Consider the following 14,503-nt stretch of genomic DNA (forward strand, 5'->3'; position numbering starts at 1 on the left):
TCATCTTGACATTTTTTCTGTATATGGTATGAGGTAGGAGTCAAGGATTTTTTTTTTTTCTGTTCTTCAGTTTTTTCCAGCACCATTTCTTTTTTTTTTTAATATTTATTTATTTATTCATTCATGTATGCATGCTGCGCCAGGTCTTAGCTGTGGCACACAGGATCTTTGTTGTGGCATGCGTACTTCTTAGTTGCAGCATGTGGACTTCTTAGTTGCGGCATGAGGACTTCTTAGTTGCAGCTTGTGGGCTCTTAGTTGCAACATGCAGTCCAGCACCATTTCTTGAGAAGATTTGCATTCCCCCATTAAATTGCCTTGGCACCTTTGTTGAAAATCAATTGGCCGTATATGTTTTTTTTTTTGTGGTGTGTGGGCCTCTCACTGTTGTGGCCTCTCCCGTTGCGGAGCACAGGCTCCGGACACGCAGGCTCAACGGCCATGGCTCACGGGCCCAGCCGCTCCACGGCACGTGGGATCTTCCCGGACCGGGGCACGAACCCGTGTCCTCTGCATCGGCAGGCAGACTCTCAACCACTGCGCCGCCAGGGAAGCCCGGCCATATATGTTTGTATCTATTTCTGGACTTTCTTTTCTGTTTCATTTATCTATTTGTTTATTGTGTTTATTCTTGTGCCATTAAGATACTATTTTGATTACTGTATCTTTGTTGTTGTTTTTTTTTTTTTTTTTTTTTTTGGTACGCGGGCCTCTCACCGTTGGGGCCTCTCCCCCCGCAGAGCACAGGCTCCGGATGCGCAGGCTCAGCGGCCATGGCTCACGGGCCCAGCTGCTCCGCGGCATGTAGGATCTTCCCGGACCGGGGTACGAACCCGTGTCCCCTGCATTGGCAGGCGGACTCTCAACCACTGTGCCACCAGGGAAGCCCGAGATTCGATATCTTAACCATATTGAGACTTCCCATAAAAAGAACTTGGTACATCCTCCATTTATATAGGTTTTCTTTAATTTTTGTCAGCAGTGTTTTGTAACTTTGCATTGAAGTTATGTATACATTTTGTTAAATTTATTCCTAAATATCTAATTTTTTTGATGCTGTTGTAAATGGAATTACTTTTAAAATTCATTTTCTAATTGTTTGTCCTAATATATAGAAGTACAGTCGATACCTTGAGTTCCATGACCATTCTAAATTTCTAAATTCACTTACTAGTTTTAGTTCATCCTTTCTTCCTTTTAAAATTGCATAGGGTTTCTGCATAAATAATCATGTCATGTGTAAACAAAGGCAACTTAATTATACTTCTCAGTCTGTATGCTTTTTTTTTCCTCTTATTGCACTGGCTAAGATCTCCAATAAGGTATTGAATAGAAGTGATAAGAGGGTACATACTTGTCTTTTTCCCAATCTTAGGGGGAAAACAAAAGCAGTTAGTATTTCACTGTTGAGGCATTAGCTTTTTATAGATGCCCTTTATTAGACTGAGAATGTTCCCTTCTATTCTTAGTTTTCTGACTGTTTTTATTATGAATGGTGGATAAATTTTGCCAAATGCTCTTTCCACGTTTACTGAGATGATCATATAGTTTTCCTGGTTTTCAAATGTTAAATCAACCTTGTATTCCTGAGACAAACCCAACTTGGTCGTGATGTATTATCCGTTTTACATATTGATTTTGGTCTGTTAATGTTTTGTTAAATTTTTTTACATATACTTTCACAAGGGATATTGGTCTATAGTTCTCTTGTAATGTTTTGCCTTTATTTTCTGAAAGGCTTTTTAAGGTTGGTATTATTTCTTTAAATTTTTGATGGAATTTCCTAGTGAAATTATCTGGGCCTAGAGTTTCTGTTTTTTCTTTTCTTTTTTTTTTTTAATTTAAAAAGGTGCCCTTTATTGTCTGTAGAATCTGGAATGATACCACCACTTTCATTCCTGATTTTGCTAATTTGTGTTTCTCTTTTTTTCTTCATCAGTCTTGCTAAGAATTTGTTCTTTTAAAAAGCCAACTTTTGCTAATTTTCTTGTTTATTTTTCTTTAATTGATGTAAGCTCTATTTTGTTCTTTCTACCTAGATTTTTAGTTTGACGTAGTCCATTTGTTTATTTTTGCTTTTGTTTCTTTTGCCTGAATGAGGTGTATCCAGAAAGATATTGCTAAGACCAATGTCAGAGGTTGTACTGCCTGTATTTTCTTCTAGGATTTTTATGGTTTCAGGTCATACATTCAAGTGTTTAATACATTTTGAGTTAATTTTTGTGTGTGCTGTAAAATAGTGGTCTAGTTTTATTCTTTTACATGTGGTTGTCCAGTTTTCTCAACACTATTTTTTTTTTTTTTTTTTTTTTTTTTTTTTTTTTTGCGGTATGCGGGCCTTTCACTGTTGTGGCTTCTCCCGTTGAGGAGCACAAGCTCTGGACGCACAGGCTCAGCGGCCATGGCTCACGGGCCCAGCTGCTCCGCAGCACGTGGGATCTTCCCGGACTGGGGCATGAACCCGTGTCCCCTGCATTGGCAGGCAGACTCTGAACCACTGTGCCACCAGGGAAGCCCTCCTTTGACATTTTTATAGAGTACAGGTTAGCTGGAGATGAACCATCTCAGCTTTTGTTTTATGCTCATTTCACTGTCTCATATTTAAAGGACTTTTCCCTGGCTACGGAACAATGAGTTGTTTTCTCCATCCCCTCACTTGCAAGTGTTTTTTTTTAACATCTTTATTGGAGTATAATTGCTTTACAATGGTGTGTTAGTTTCTGGTTTATAACAAAGTGAATCAGTCCAAGTGTTTTTAAGACAGTGTTCTGTTGTCTTCTCACCTCCATTATTTCTGATGAAAAGTCACGTGTCATTTGTATTGTATCCCTGAATGTAACCTGTCTCTCTTCCTTTCCTTTTAAGATGTTCTTACCAATCTTTGGTTTTCAGCATTTAGGGTGTGATGTATTTAGGTGTAGTCTTCTTATGTTTGTCCTGCTTGGGGTTCACTGAGCTGCTTGGATCAGAGGTGTCACCCCACACCCACTCCAACCAAATTTGGGAAGTCTTTTATTTCTTCAAGTAATTTATCTACCCTATATCTGCTCTCCTCTCCTTCTGAGACTCATAATTTGAGTGTTAGATCACTTAATATTGTCCCACAGGTCACCGAGGCTCTGTTCAATATTTTTCTTCCCTTTTTCTCTCTGGTGTTTGGATTGGATACTTTTCTCTTGATCTGTCTTCAAGTTCAGTGGTCTTTCTTATGCAGTTTCTAATTTGTAGCCCATCCATTGACTTTTCTACTTCAGATACGGTACTTATCAGTTCTAGGATTTTCATTTGCTTCCTTTTATTTTTAAAATTGTGGTAAAACATGTAACATAAAACTTACCATTTTATATTTTAAAAGATGAAGTTTGCTCAGTATTTTATGTATTTATTACAATCACAAAAGAAACAACCAAAGAGGAATTGTAATTATTAATTTTTTTAAAATATAAAATTAGTTTCATTTTGGTGTGAAGAACATGATTTTAAATATTTCAGTATAAAGTGGCAAGATTTCTGTAAAGGTAATTAATTGTCTTGTCAGTTGGTGTTTCTGTCTACTGTATCGTTTGATAGTTGGAAGTATTTCAGTCAAAAATGAGTTGTGGGGGACTTCCTTCTTGGCTCAGTGGTTAAGAATCTGCCTGCCAATGCAGGGGACACGGGTTCGAGCCCTGGTCTGGGAAGATCCCACATGCCGCGGAGCAACTAAGCCCGTGCACCACAACTACTGAGCCTGCGCTCTAGAGCCCGCAAGCCACAACTACTGAAGCCCATGCACCGCAACAAAGAGTAGCCCCCGTTCGCTGCAACTAGAGAAAGCCTGTGTGCACAACAGAGACCCAATGCAGCCAAAAATAAATAAATTATTTTTTAAAAAATGAGTTATCCACATAGCATCACAGCAGACAGTAAAATAAAAGCTGAGAAAATGGAAGGAAAATGTGGAGAAGAGAGGAATGGGAAAGAATTTATCTTTTAATCTTAATCCGTGAATGCCTCTTGGACCTAAAATTAAAAAGTTATATGTCTTAGTAGCTATTATTATACTGAAAGGAAAGACTTGCCAAAAGGATATAATATTTCTTATTTCAAAGGGAAGTTACGTTTTCAAGATGCTTAGTTGATTAGTCTCCTTGAATCTTCCCTCTTCAATTTGTTTGGCTTTATTTTCCATTTACTTTTAAATTAAAACATGTATATATACATATGCATCTATTTTCAGTTCTAATATTCCACTGAAATAAACTGAATCATTAAGATAATTTTTTTTAAACTTACCATTTTCAAGTACACAATTCAGTGGCATTAAGTACATTCACAGTATTATACAGTCATCACCACTATCCACTTTTAGAACTTTTTCATCATCCTAAACAGAAACTCTGTACCCATTAAACAGTAGCTTTTCACTCTCATCTACTCCCAGTCCAGGTAACCTCTAACCTACTTTCTGTCTCTGCAATGCCTATTCTATGTACCTCATGTAAGTGGAACCATAAAATATTTGTCATTTTGTGCCTGACTTAGTCCACTTAGCATGACGTTTTCAAGGTTTATCCGTATTGTAGCACATGTAAGAATTTCATTCCTTTTTATGGCTTAATAATATTCCATTGTATGGACATACCACAATTTGTTTTTCCATCCATGTGTTGATAGGTCAGGTTGATAGATAGGTTGTTTCCACCTTTTGGCTATTGTGAATAATGCTGCTGTGAGCACCTGTTTGAGTCCCTGCTTTTAATCCTTTGGCTATATACCTAGGAGTGGAATTACTGGATCAATATGGTAATTCTGTGTTTAACTTCTTGAGGAACCACCAAACCATTTAGTTCTTTTTTTGTAGTTTGTTTCTCTTATGAGAGTCCCTGTCTGGTAACTAATTTTGTTCATCTTTTCATTAAAATACAAAACTTACATATAATAGCTCTTTTTAAGTGTTTGCCAATTCCAACATTTGGGTCATTATTTTCAGCTTCTTTTCAATGTGTTGCATTTTGTTCTGGCAGGTGATGGTTCATGTTTATTCTGGTGGTTCCTGTTGATCCTGTCCAGTGTGGTTTTATTCTTTCTTTGTGTGGGTCTTTTTTGACTTTGTATTCAGGGTTAGGGCATGACTTTTATTCTTAGGGCCTAGCCTTTCTGAGTCTGAGGTTCCCGGCGAGGTCTCTTCACTTTGACTAGGCCAGAACTCCCTCTCCCAGCCCTGTCCAACCTCTGGTATCTCCATTCATCTCTTAGCTCTGCAGCAGCTGCTCTGCTAGGGCTCGTGGAGTCTGCTTGTGCAGCCTCATCTGTGGAGAGCACAAGGTGTCCATGAGCATGCCTGGGGGTGGGGTAGGGTCACTACTGCCCAGGCCTGGGAAGGCCACACATGTCCACCCAGTTCCTCCTCTCTGGTCTCGAACTCCAGTCTCTGCCTCAGCTCAGTGAGACTGTCGTGCTCTCATTGGACTCCCTCCCCTGCCCCCAGTGCCCAGAAACTGCCCCCAGGAGAGGGCCTGGGCAGCCAAGGGGCTAACCTTGCATGTTTCCCATCTCTTAAGTATCACGTCTGCATTGCCTGTTGCCCAGTGCCTGGAAGCAGGTGCTTCATATAGCTTGTCCCATTTTGTAATACACATGGCTGGAGGGCAGGCCTAGGACCAGTTGCTGTGTCGTGGTTGGCAGTGTTTTGAGTGGTGTGTCTGATGGGTTAAATGCCAGGGGAGCCGTCTTCTTCTGTCCCACAGTGTCAGTCCTGATGGCTTTGCCGAGACACATTCCCTGCAGTCTGTTGACCAGTAATCCCAGTGCTGCTTTTGCAGGTTTTGATGTCATTATGGTGTGCAAGTAGGCAAAGGTGACAAACCTGTCTCTCTCTTCACCTCACCTGGAATACTTGTTTAAAATTCCATTTCCTAGGGCCCAGCTCAGCTTTGGGGGTCTGGTATCTGTTTTTTTTGTTTTGTTTTGTTTTGTTTTTTTTGCGGTATGCGGGCCTCTCACCGTTGGGGCCTCTCCCGTTGCAGAGCACAGGCTCCGGATGCACAGGCCCAGTGGCCATGGCTCATGGGCCCAGCCGCTCCGCGGCATGTGGGATCCTCCCGGACCGGGGCACGAACCCGTGTCCCCTGCATCGGCAGGCAGACTCTCAACCACTGCGCCACCAGGAAAGCCCTGGCATCTGTTTTTTTAACTACTTCCCCCAAGAATTTGTATAGCAGCAGCCTGACTGCTCAGCATGGACTGGAAGGACTTTCACTGTGAGCATTGAGCACCATTGGTAATTCAACGTGGGGTGGATGAAGAAATAGGGTCTCAAAGTCTGAGTCTTTTTTGTACCGTCTGGGTGAGGCCAGAAATAATGTGGAATGTGTTGGGTCATTTGTGGGGTTTTTGTCTATTGTATGCTTTCCTTCCTCCCCACCTAGGCTTATTTTGCTCTTAATGGAAGCTTATAAAAGAAAAAATCCAATTATTTGGAACTTCTCATTCTTTTGGAGTTGTTTACTCTTATTCATTTGGGTTCTTTTAGGGTGATGTTAGAGAAGCAGTTGTTTGCACTTTGGTGTCAGAAGGTATCTCAGCATCGAGAACACCGCTTGGCAGAGAGAATGGTAAGTGGTTCTCCCCTAGGAGGTACTGGGACCGGGAGGACCTGCTTCAAGCCTTTGCACTCACTGCCTCCCCTCCTAGGACACTATCCAGACCCAGACCCACCCTGAAGGGCGACCTGCCTGTGACCAGGACTCATGAGGCAGGGGCAGGGTCTGGGCATCTGTTTCCTTTGTCAGTGGAGTTTACAGATGGCTTCTGGGCCAGAGCAGCTCCTGCACATCCAGTTCTTCTGCCTTGGTCATCCTTTGTGGCCTGCAGACTCCCTGGCTTCTGTATCGCCTCCTACTTGACCCATTCTGATCTCTCCCTGCCGCAGGCCGTACTCCACGCAGAGCGGCAGTTTCTGCGGAGGTCCTGGTCCACGTGGTGCCAGCAGGCAGTAGCACATCGCCTGGAGTGGCAGCGACAAGCAGTGGCCTGTGCCCACCACCGCCTCAGGTGGCTCAGGAAGGCTTTCTGTGTCTGGAGAGAGAGTGCCCGAGGGCTCAGAACAGAGTGAGTGGCCGCTTCTGCCTTTGAAGCCCTTCCCAGGTCAGGGCAGCTTTGACTGTAGTAGCAGCACTGAGCATCAGTCTGAGGGGTCGTGTTAGCCTAGACTCTGGTCTTAAGTTCTGGAAATTCAACTTGAAACAGTCTAAGCAAGACCAGGCCTGTAGGGAAAGGCTCCTGGGGCACCACATGGATCTCTTGGACTCAGGAACTCGGCTGGTCAGATGTGCCTGTGGATCTTAGGTCCTGTCCATCAGCTACATCCTGCTCACTGATTGGGGCCCATTCGAAGCAACCATGCCCAGGGGCAGGTCGTGGCAGTTTTTACCTTGCCATGTGGTTAGGGGCCAGGGCAGGTGCCCCTGTGTTCCCTGCAGGCGTCATCCTGCCTTGGTTCCTCTCTAGATCTACTTCATGCTCTGAGGGTCTCTCACCTTTCAAACTCTGGCCACATTTAACCTCCTCTTCAGTTACCTATTACCACACGAATACAGAGCTCTGTGAAGTTGTCCACAAAAATTTGGTTTCATGTGTGCTTTTCTGGGTGGAGAACCTAAATCCTTCGGCAGCTCTTCTGAAAGGGTCTTGGTTCCCGTCCATGTTGAAGAACCACTGAGCAGGGGCCAGGGGCTGAGAAGGGGTGCCCCTCGAGAGGGCCCTTGGAGGACCTGGGTTGAGCACTCACTGTCTCCCCACAGGAGGACGGGCAGGGCACGGGCTGCACGGTTCCACGCGGCACAGCTCCTGTGTTGGGCCTGGAGCAGGTGGAGGGAGGTGAGGCTTTGGCACAAGTGCGGCCCGCGTGGGGTTATGGGCAGGTGGAGCCATGTGTCAGGCTCAGGGCGAACATACGGTCTCCTCCACGGTCCCTCGGAAACCACCTGCTTCCGAGCGTGGGGAGGAGGCCAGGGTGCAGGTGCAGTGCTAACCTGGTTTCATGAGATGATTGGCTCACAGTTCCGTGTTCTGTTAGCTGCCAGGCTGTTCTTCCGTAACGCTCTGAATTTAAAGTTCCTGATCTAACTGGTCACAGGCATCCCCTTCAGGATGAAAAATGTTAAAGCTGAAATCGGTCAGCGTTTACCCGCAGCCAGGCACTTGCTCCCGGTGAGCCTCACAAACCCCTAAGAGGAGCACGTTTATAGAGGCAGGTGCTGGGGCTCGGAGGTTAGTAAGCACCTTACCCAAGCTCCCCCAAACGAAGTGTGAAACGGAGGCACGTCCGAGCCCTCCTTGGCCCTGGGCCCACAGCAGCCAGCTGTCCCCTGTGTCCACAGCGCCTGGCCCTGCACAGTGCCGAGCAGCAGAAGCTGATGCGAGCCGACCTGCATCGCCAGCACACCTTGCTGTACAGGGCGCTGCAGACCTGGGGGGTAGGAGATGCTGCTTTCCTCCAAATCTCCTTGCCTGGTAGGGAGGGGGATTCTGGAGGCTTTGTTTCCCTTCCTTGTTCTTCCTGCCCCTCCCAAAACAGAGTAGTAATTCCACAAGACTCAGGGCAAGTGCCCTGGCCGTGGGTCTTACACTGCAGAGCTAAGTTCTCCCATCCTTGCCCAGGGTACCAGCCTTACTACCAGGGGGACTCCTTGTCAGGGGTCCAGTGGTTGGACTCACCAGGTGAGAGCTTAGCAAGTCCTCTCCCTGTTGTTGGGTGGGCTCCTGCCCGCTCCCCGCCCTCTGTGGTGAGCGCTCTGGGCATCACAGCCCCTGTACCTCTGCGGCTGCCTGAGAGTGGGGAGTGGTGTGGGCCTGGGGTAGCCTCCAGTCCTCCTGGTCGTCTGCAGGTTTACCAGAGCCGGGTGCGGAGCGTCCTTCAGGAGGTGGCAGCCCGGGAGAGCCGGCACGAGAGGCGGCTGCTGCGGTGAGTCTCCATGGCCCCAGCCCAGCCTGAGGAACAGGGAGCAGACTGCAGACCCGGGTGGGCTGGGGCCCCGACGAGGGCCAGGCGATGGGGCCTGGCTGCCTCGTGCTGCTCAGAGCGTGGCTTTGGCTTTTCCACAGCAAGCACCGTTTCCTGGGCCCCTCACGTCTTGCACCCGCACTGTGTGCAGAGCAGGGCCTCTGGGAAGCAGCTGCGCCATCTCCTGCGTGTCTTGCTCGTCTGAGCGCCTCTCCTTGCCCAGTTCAGACCTGCAGGATTCGCCTTTTCACCTCCTCTCAGCTCCCAGTCAGTCCCCCCACCCCCGGCTCTCCAGGCCTTTCTCCCAGCCTCTGGGACCATCTGTGTCTCTCACACCCGTGGACTCACTTATACCTCTCAGCTCCACTGCCTACGAAGCCTGTCCCGCAGCTCCTGCTGAGCCAATCTCTAAACTACTCCCTCCCTCATTTCCGCTCGCTCTTTTCCTGCCTCTGTGTTTGTTCAGCACATGCTGTTCCAGGCTGCCTGTGCCCTTCCTCCATTTTCCCCGTCTCCACCTCTCTTATCATGGATGCATCACCTGTGTCATCGTCACCTGGAAATGGCTTAGTGTTCCCCGTGGTGAGTGTATGCACGAGGCTGCAGTGCCTGTGGTGCTCCCATGGCACCTGCACAGAGCAGCTCAGCCGTGTGCAGGGTGTGGAGTCAACGTAAACGTGGCTGTCAGCGCGACAGATACACTTGGGCACAGGGAGACCTCAATTCAGGACCAGGCTGAAGAGCCTCGCACTGTTCACATCCATATCACCCTGTCCCCCCATGTACCCGCAGGGGTGCATTACGTCGCTGGAGAGAGAATGCCGTGGCCCAAGCGGACGAAGCAAAGAAAGCCTTTCGAGCAGCAGCTCACTACAAAAGGACCCTGTGCTCCAAGGTGAGCCCTGGCAAGCCAGCTGGTCAGAATGAGGAGCCTAGAAAACGAGATGGCTCCCTTCTCCAGCACACACAGCTGTGCCCGCAGGTGGGTTTCTTCACTTGTTTATTGTACTGAAGTACGGACCAATATCCTTTAAAACAAAAGCATGGCATGTAGTGAGTATGAACCAGCTCTTACCAGAACCAGTATTTCCCACACACGTGGAGTTTTCCGCAGGGACAAATCGTGTAAGTCGCCACACCTCTGTCCCTTGTGTCAGCATAGGATGCTTGGCTGCCCCCTTTCCCCCATCCTGCTCATCGGCCTCGCGGGATTCGTGACTGTGTGGGCTTTCTGTAGAGCATCCAGGAATGTGAGGTCATTGGTCATTGTCGCTGGGAAGTGGCCCCCAAAATGCCACTTGGTGTGGCCTGGGCCCACGTGCTGGGGGAGGGACATGGCTATGAGAAGAAGACGTGTCACTAGACAAGAGACTCAAATGACATGACAGAGGTGGTCCCTGGACTCTGGGGTGTTTTAGAAGAAAGCACTTCGCTGGGAGCCCCGCACTGGCAGGCCGGGACTGGCGCTGACAGCTTTGGAGCCTCCACAGATGAGTGTTAATTACACATGGTCAGGGTGCAGTCTGCTCTCAGGAATGCTCCGAGGCCAGCATGTGTGTCCCCTCCTCCTGGAAGGACGGTCAGGACTCTGCTTGGCTTCATGGCTCACAAGGGAGGAGGCCTTTGTGGGGGGATGGAGTTCGTGACTGTTAGGGGAGCAGGCGTGTGATTTGTGTTCTGCTACTGTGTTCTGGTTCTGCTACTGTGTTCTGCTACTGTGATTTCGTATGTACCTCATATGTGAAAGTGCGTGAAACGTAAGGCTTCCATTTAACAAATAGTAGAATAAAAGCCCACGTGAGGACTTGACTTCTTCGTGACATGGTATGAAGTTTAGCTCCTCTGGTCCTGTCGCCTGAGATACAGGGTTTCCAGCGAGGGTGCTGGGCATGGTTGCCTGCCATCTGCGTGGACGGCGGGCGCTTTCTGGAACGTGTGTGAGTGCCGTACACCTGGCCTCATTCCACGAGGAGCTGCCTGCAGAGCTGGGGTGACCCCGGGGAGTCGGGACATGCCGTGATCACCCCTCTATTCTTCTTCTGCCCATAGGTCCTGATCGCGTGGCGGGAGGCAGTGTCAGTGCAGATATACTACCGACAGCAGGAGGGCCAGGCTGTCAGGGACGCCCAGGTGGCGCTGAATAGGGGTAAGTGGGCCCAGAAGCTGAGGAGAGGCCTGTGAAGGACACAGCTTTCTTTATTCTCCCAAGGTGCTTCCCCTCAGTCTCTTGTCTCTTTCTCATGTGTATTAGCTTCCTGTTGCTGAGGTAACCAAGGACCACAGACTTTAAAACAACAGACAATTGTTCTCTTGAGTCCAAACTCGGGTGTCGGCAGGGCTGTGCTCCCTCCGAAGGCTCTAGGGGAGGCCCCTTTTCCTGCCTTGTCCAACTTCTGGTGGCTCCCGGCAATCCTTGCTGTTCCTCAGGTTGTAGACAGGTCACTCCAGCCTCGGCCCTGTTGTCACATGGCTGTCTTCCCTGTGTATCTGTGTCTCTCCTTAGAAGGACACCAGTCATGCGGGATTAAGGGCCCAGCCCCAGCCCACTTTAGCTGTCAGTTACTGCACTGCACCGACCCTCTGCCCAAATAACATCAGCTCTGAGGTTCCAGGATGGACGTGAACTTGGTAGGGAGTAACTATTCAGTCCAGTACATCTTCACTTTCTCTTCCCAACTGATTGCCAACCAGTTTATATTAAAATGAAAGGCCAAGGCTTGAGACCTACAGAGAAATGCAGACACGGAGCTGGAACGGGGGACTTGGGGGTTGCTGGGGTGGGGCGCTTTCATGCGAAGGCGGTGGCTGCTTTTCAAGTCAGCCCCGTCGTGTCAGAGTCCGCTTCCTTGCCCGTTTAGGGAGCAGGGACTTGCCTGGTTGGCACCAGGTAGTCCCGTGACCTGCCGTACAAACAGCCTGGGAAACGGTCCAGATGGAGCCTCTGTTCAAGAGACGCGTGGAAACAGAGGCCCTTGGCTCTGCTGCGGGGAGTCTGATGCTCTAAAGAGGCAGCTCCTATTAGAATAAATGAGAAAACAAATGGAAATGGTTTAAATCAGACCAGAGAGAAAACGGACCAAGTTGTTAAATTGACTTAATAGCATTTGTTCCAGGACAATCCACTTAGGTTTGGTTCTGACTATTTTCTTGTGTTGATGAACACAGATCCTGCTTCCCCCTGAATGGAATCCTGGGGTCCAGAATCCCACACCTGGTCCGCCCTCAGCATGCTTCTCTGTGTCCTCAGGCTGCCCCTTGCCCCAGAAACCAGGGCTGTGTTTCTAGTCATTCCCAGGAAAGATGCCGAGGGGCTCAGCCCGTCCCTGGCCTCTGCTTGGACCAGAGTTTTGGCACCGGCACTGCATGGGCCTTCCAGTTTGGGTCAGGCGGCCACTGTGGGGAGGTGACAGGCACAGGACACATCTAAAGCTTCTTCCCTCCGCTGGCCTGCAGGCGGCAGCTTTCCTTAGACGGGGTGGCAGCACGTGGCTGGCCCTGGGCTCGCTGTGTCCATTAGGGCTGGTACAGAGGACCGGGGAGACCATGTGAGAAGACACTGTGTTGTCAGCACACAGATGTGCAGTCAGTACCTGTGGGACCATGTCTTGGCTTAATTAAGGCCTCTGAGTCTCAGGCACACCTTAGCGGTCCAGGGCTGGGCTAGGTGGTGCAGGAGGACAGAGTCGTGGACACTCACGCTGATCGGTGCTTGAGAGGTGCAGGCAGGGCCGCCTGCTGGCTATACGACCTCGGGCACGGCCTCCTCTCAGCCTTGGTGTCTCCGTCTGTGGATGGGGATGATAGTACCTGCCTCTGGAGTTGATCATGAGGGTCCAGTGAGGCTAAGATATCCCCGCATAAAGCAGGACCTGGGAAATTTCAGCACTTAGTGCTAACGCCTCCAAGCTTGTGAACGTGGCTTTCCCTGCCCACCTCCGGCAGGTCCTGGAGGACAACCCCATCTTGGCCTCTGTGCCTTGGGGTCAGCTCTCTTCTGTTTTCTCTAAAAGAAACTCCTCTTGGGGCTGAAGAAGAGGAAAAAAATCAGAAGAGAGTGCTTGCTCCCTCAAGAGAGAATCTGGTGACACAGACGCAATGCAGGGGGTGGCCCCTGCCTGCCTGTGGAGCCCGGGCAGGACACGGCCAGCAGGCACCTTGCTTCTCCCCAGCCTGTCTCAGGCTGCCTGGGCCTCTGAGCCTCGTTTTCCTCTCTGGAAAATGGGGCCACTGCCTCCCACTCCCTCAGACCCAGGGTCTTCTCGTTCATGTGCCTAGCAGCATCTTGTGGGCAGTTCCGCTGGGGCCCTGGCACACCTGTGGTCGCTGTGCACAGGATTATGGCTGGGGGCGGGGGGGTCCTTGGAGGGCCCAGTGGTAAGCAGCATATCTGCTTCCAGTCAGGGAGTGCATAGTCACTGAAGGTGGGTGGCCGGAGCTCTCCTCCCAGGGTGGCTACCGTCCACACGTGGTGTCTCACCGAGTGTGGGCTGACACCCTAGTTCTGTCCCCACACAGCCTTCTCCACCCTCTAAACTTTCACCACTGCATAGTCGTCCATATATTGATACTTCCTCCAAAAGAGCAAACTGACTCCGACCCGCCTTAGGCTGTCTCAGGATCTGGTTTCGGCGCTGGAGGGACCGCAGCTGGAGCACAGCCCAGCAGAGGGTCCAGATGGAGAGGGTCATGCAGCATTACCGCCGGCAGCTGCTGCTGCAGGCCATGGCCCGGTGGAAGGTGCACCATCTGAGCTGCATCAGGAAGAGGGTGAGGCAGATGGCAACCCTCCGAGTTCCCCTGTGCAGCGGGGCTGTCTGGGCCAGGAGACCGCATCGCGAGGAGGAAAGGTCTTTCCAGAAGCACTTACTGCTTCTGTTGTGGATGCTGGGTGGTTGGAGTCCTGCGGGCGCAAGGCTGCCCTTCTGGGTGTTCAGTGAAGGCTGGGGAAGCCGGCCTTCTGGGTGGAAGATGGCTCAGCAAAGAACTTGGTTCAGTGTGAACCATGCCTGTCAGAGCTGGGTGACCTACTGAGGCATCTGGGCACCCCTGTCTGGGGCAGGAGGCCCTTGGCTTCAACCAGGATGCCTCCTGGTGGTGGGAGGATGGTTCACTTGGGCCTGGAGCCTGCACCGCCCACAGGGGCTCCGGGTGTGGGCACCTGGCTGCACCGGGCACACAGCCCCCTGTGTGCACTCTCTCCCCAGCTTCTGCAGAGACAGGCTGCCCGACTCCTGGCCCAGACACTCAGCCGGACCTGCTTCCACCAGTGGAGACAGCAGGTGGGAGCCGTGGAGAAGCCCCTTCTCACTCCCCCTCCTCCTGCTGCCTCCTGAGCCCGCCTCTAGCTCATCATTTCTCATACCACCCTCTTCCCAGGGTTCCCCCACCCCCAGCCACCTCCTGGCACCACCAGCTTCCTTCACTTGGAATCTGTTTAAAGCCAAGTCACTTCAGGGCCATGTTTCTACAGTGTCATGTTGAAAACTTGTCAGGGTAATATCCAGAAATGAATAGGAA

General features: G+C 49.9%; 1 protein-coding gene across 5 annotated transcripts in view; it reads left to right on the forward strand.

Annotated features, from left to right (window-relative positions):
* SFI1 (SFI1 centrin binding protein) overlaps positions 1-14,503 on the forward strand; it is a 79,231-nt gene that overhangs the window by 60,348 nt on the left and 4,380 nt on the right. For all 5 annotated transcript variants that reach the window (XM_024767970.1, XM_024767971.1, XM_024767972.1 and 2 more), the window contains 9 exons: positions 6,515-6,596; positions 6,914-7,092; positions 7,785-7,860; positions 8,364-8,459; positions 8,871-8,947; positions 9,779-9,881; positions 11,036-11,132; positions 13,593-13,753; positions 14,191-14,265. In XM_024767970.1, the coding sequence (XP_024623738.1) occupies positions 6,515-6,596; positions 6,914-7,092; positions 7,785-7,860; positions 8,364-8,459; positions 8,871-8,947; positions 9,779-9,881; positions 11,036-11,132; positions 13,593-13,753; positions 14,191-14,265 (946 nt within the window). The remainder of the gene's footprint in view (positions 1-6,514; positions 6,597-6,913; positions 7,093-7,784; positions 7,861-8,363; positions 8,460-8,870; positions 8,948-9,778; positions 9,882-11,035; positions 11,133-13,592; positions 13,754-14,190; positions 14,266-14,503) is intronic.

This window comes from Neophocaena asiaeorientalis, unplaced genomic scaffold (genome assembly GCF_003031525.2).
Source record: "Neophocaena asiaeorientalis asiaeorientalis breed wild unplaced genomic scaffold, Neophocaena_asiaeorientalis_V1.1 scaffold828, whole genome shotgun sequence".
NCBI classification, from domain to species: Eukaryota; Metazoa; Chordata; class Mammalia; order Artiodactyla; family Phocoenidae; genus Neophocaena; species Neophocaena asiaeorientalis.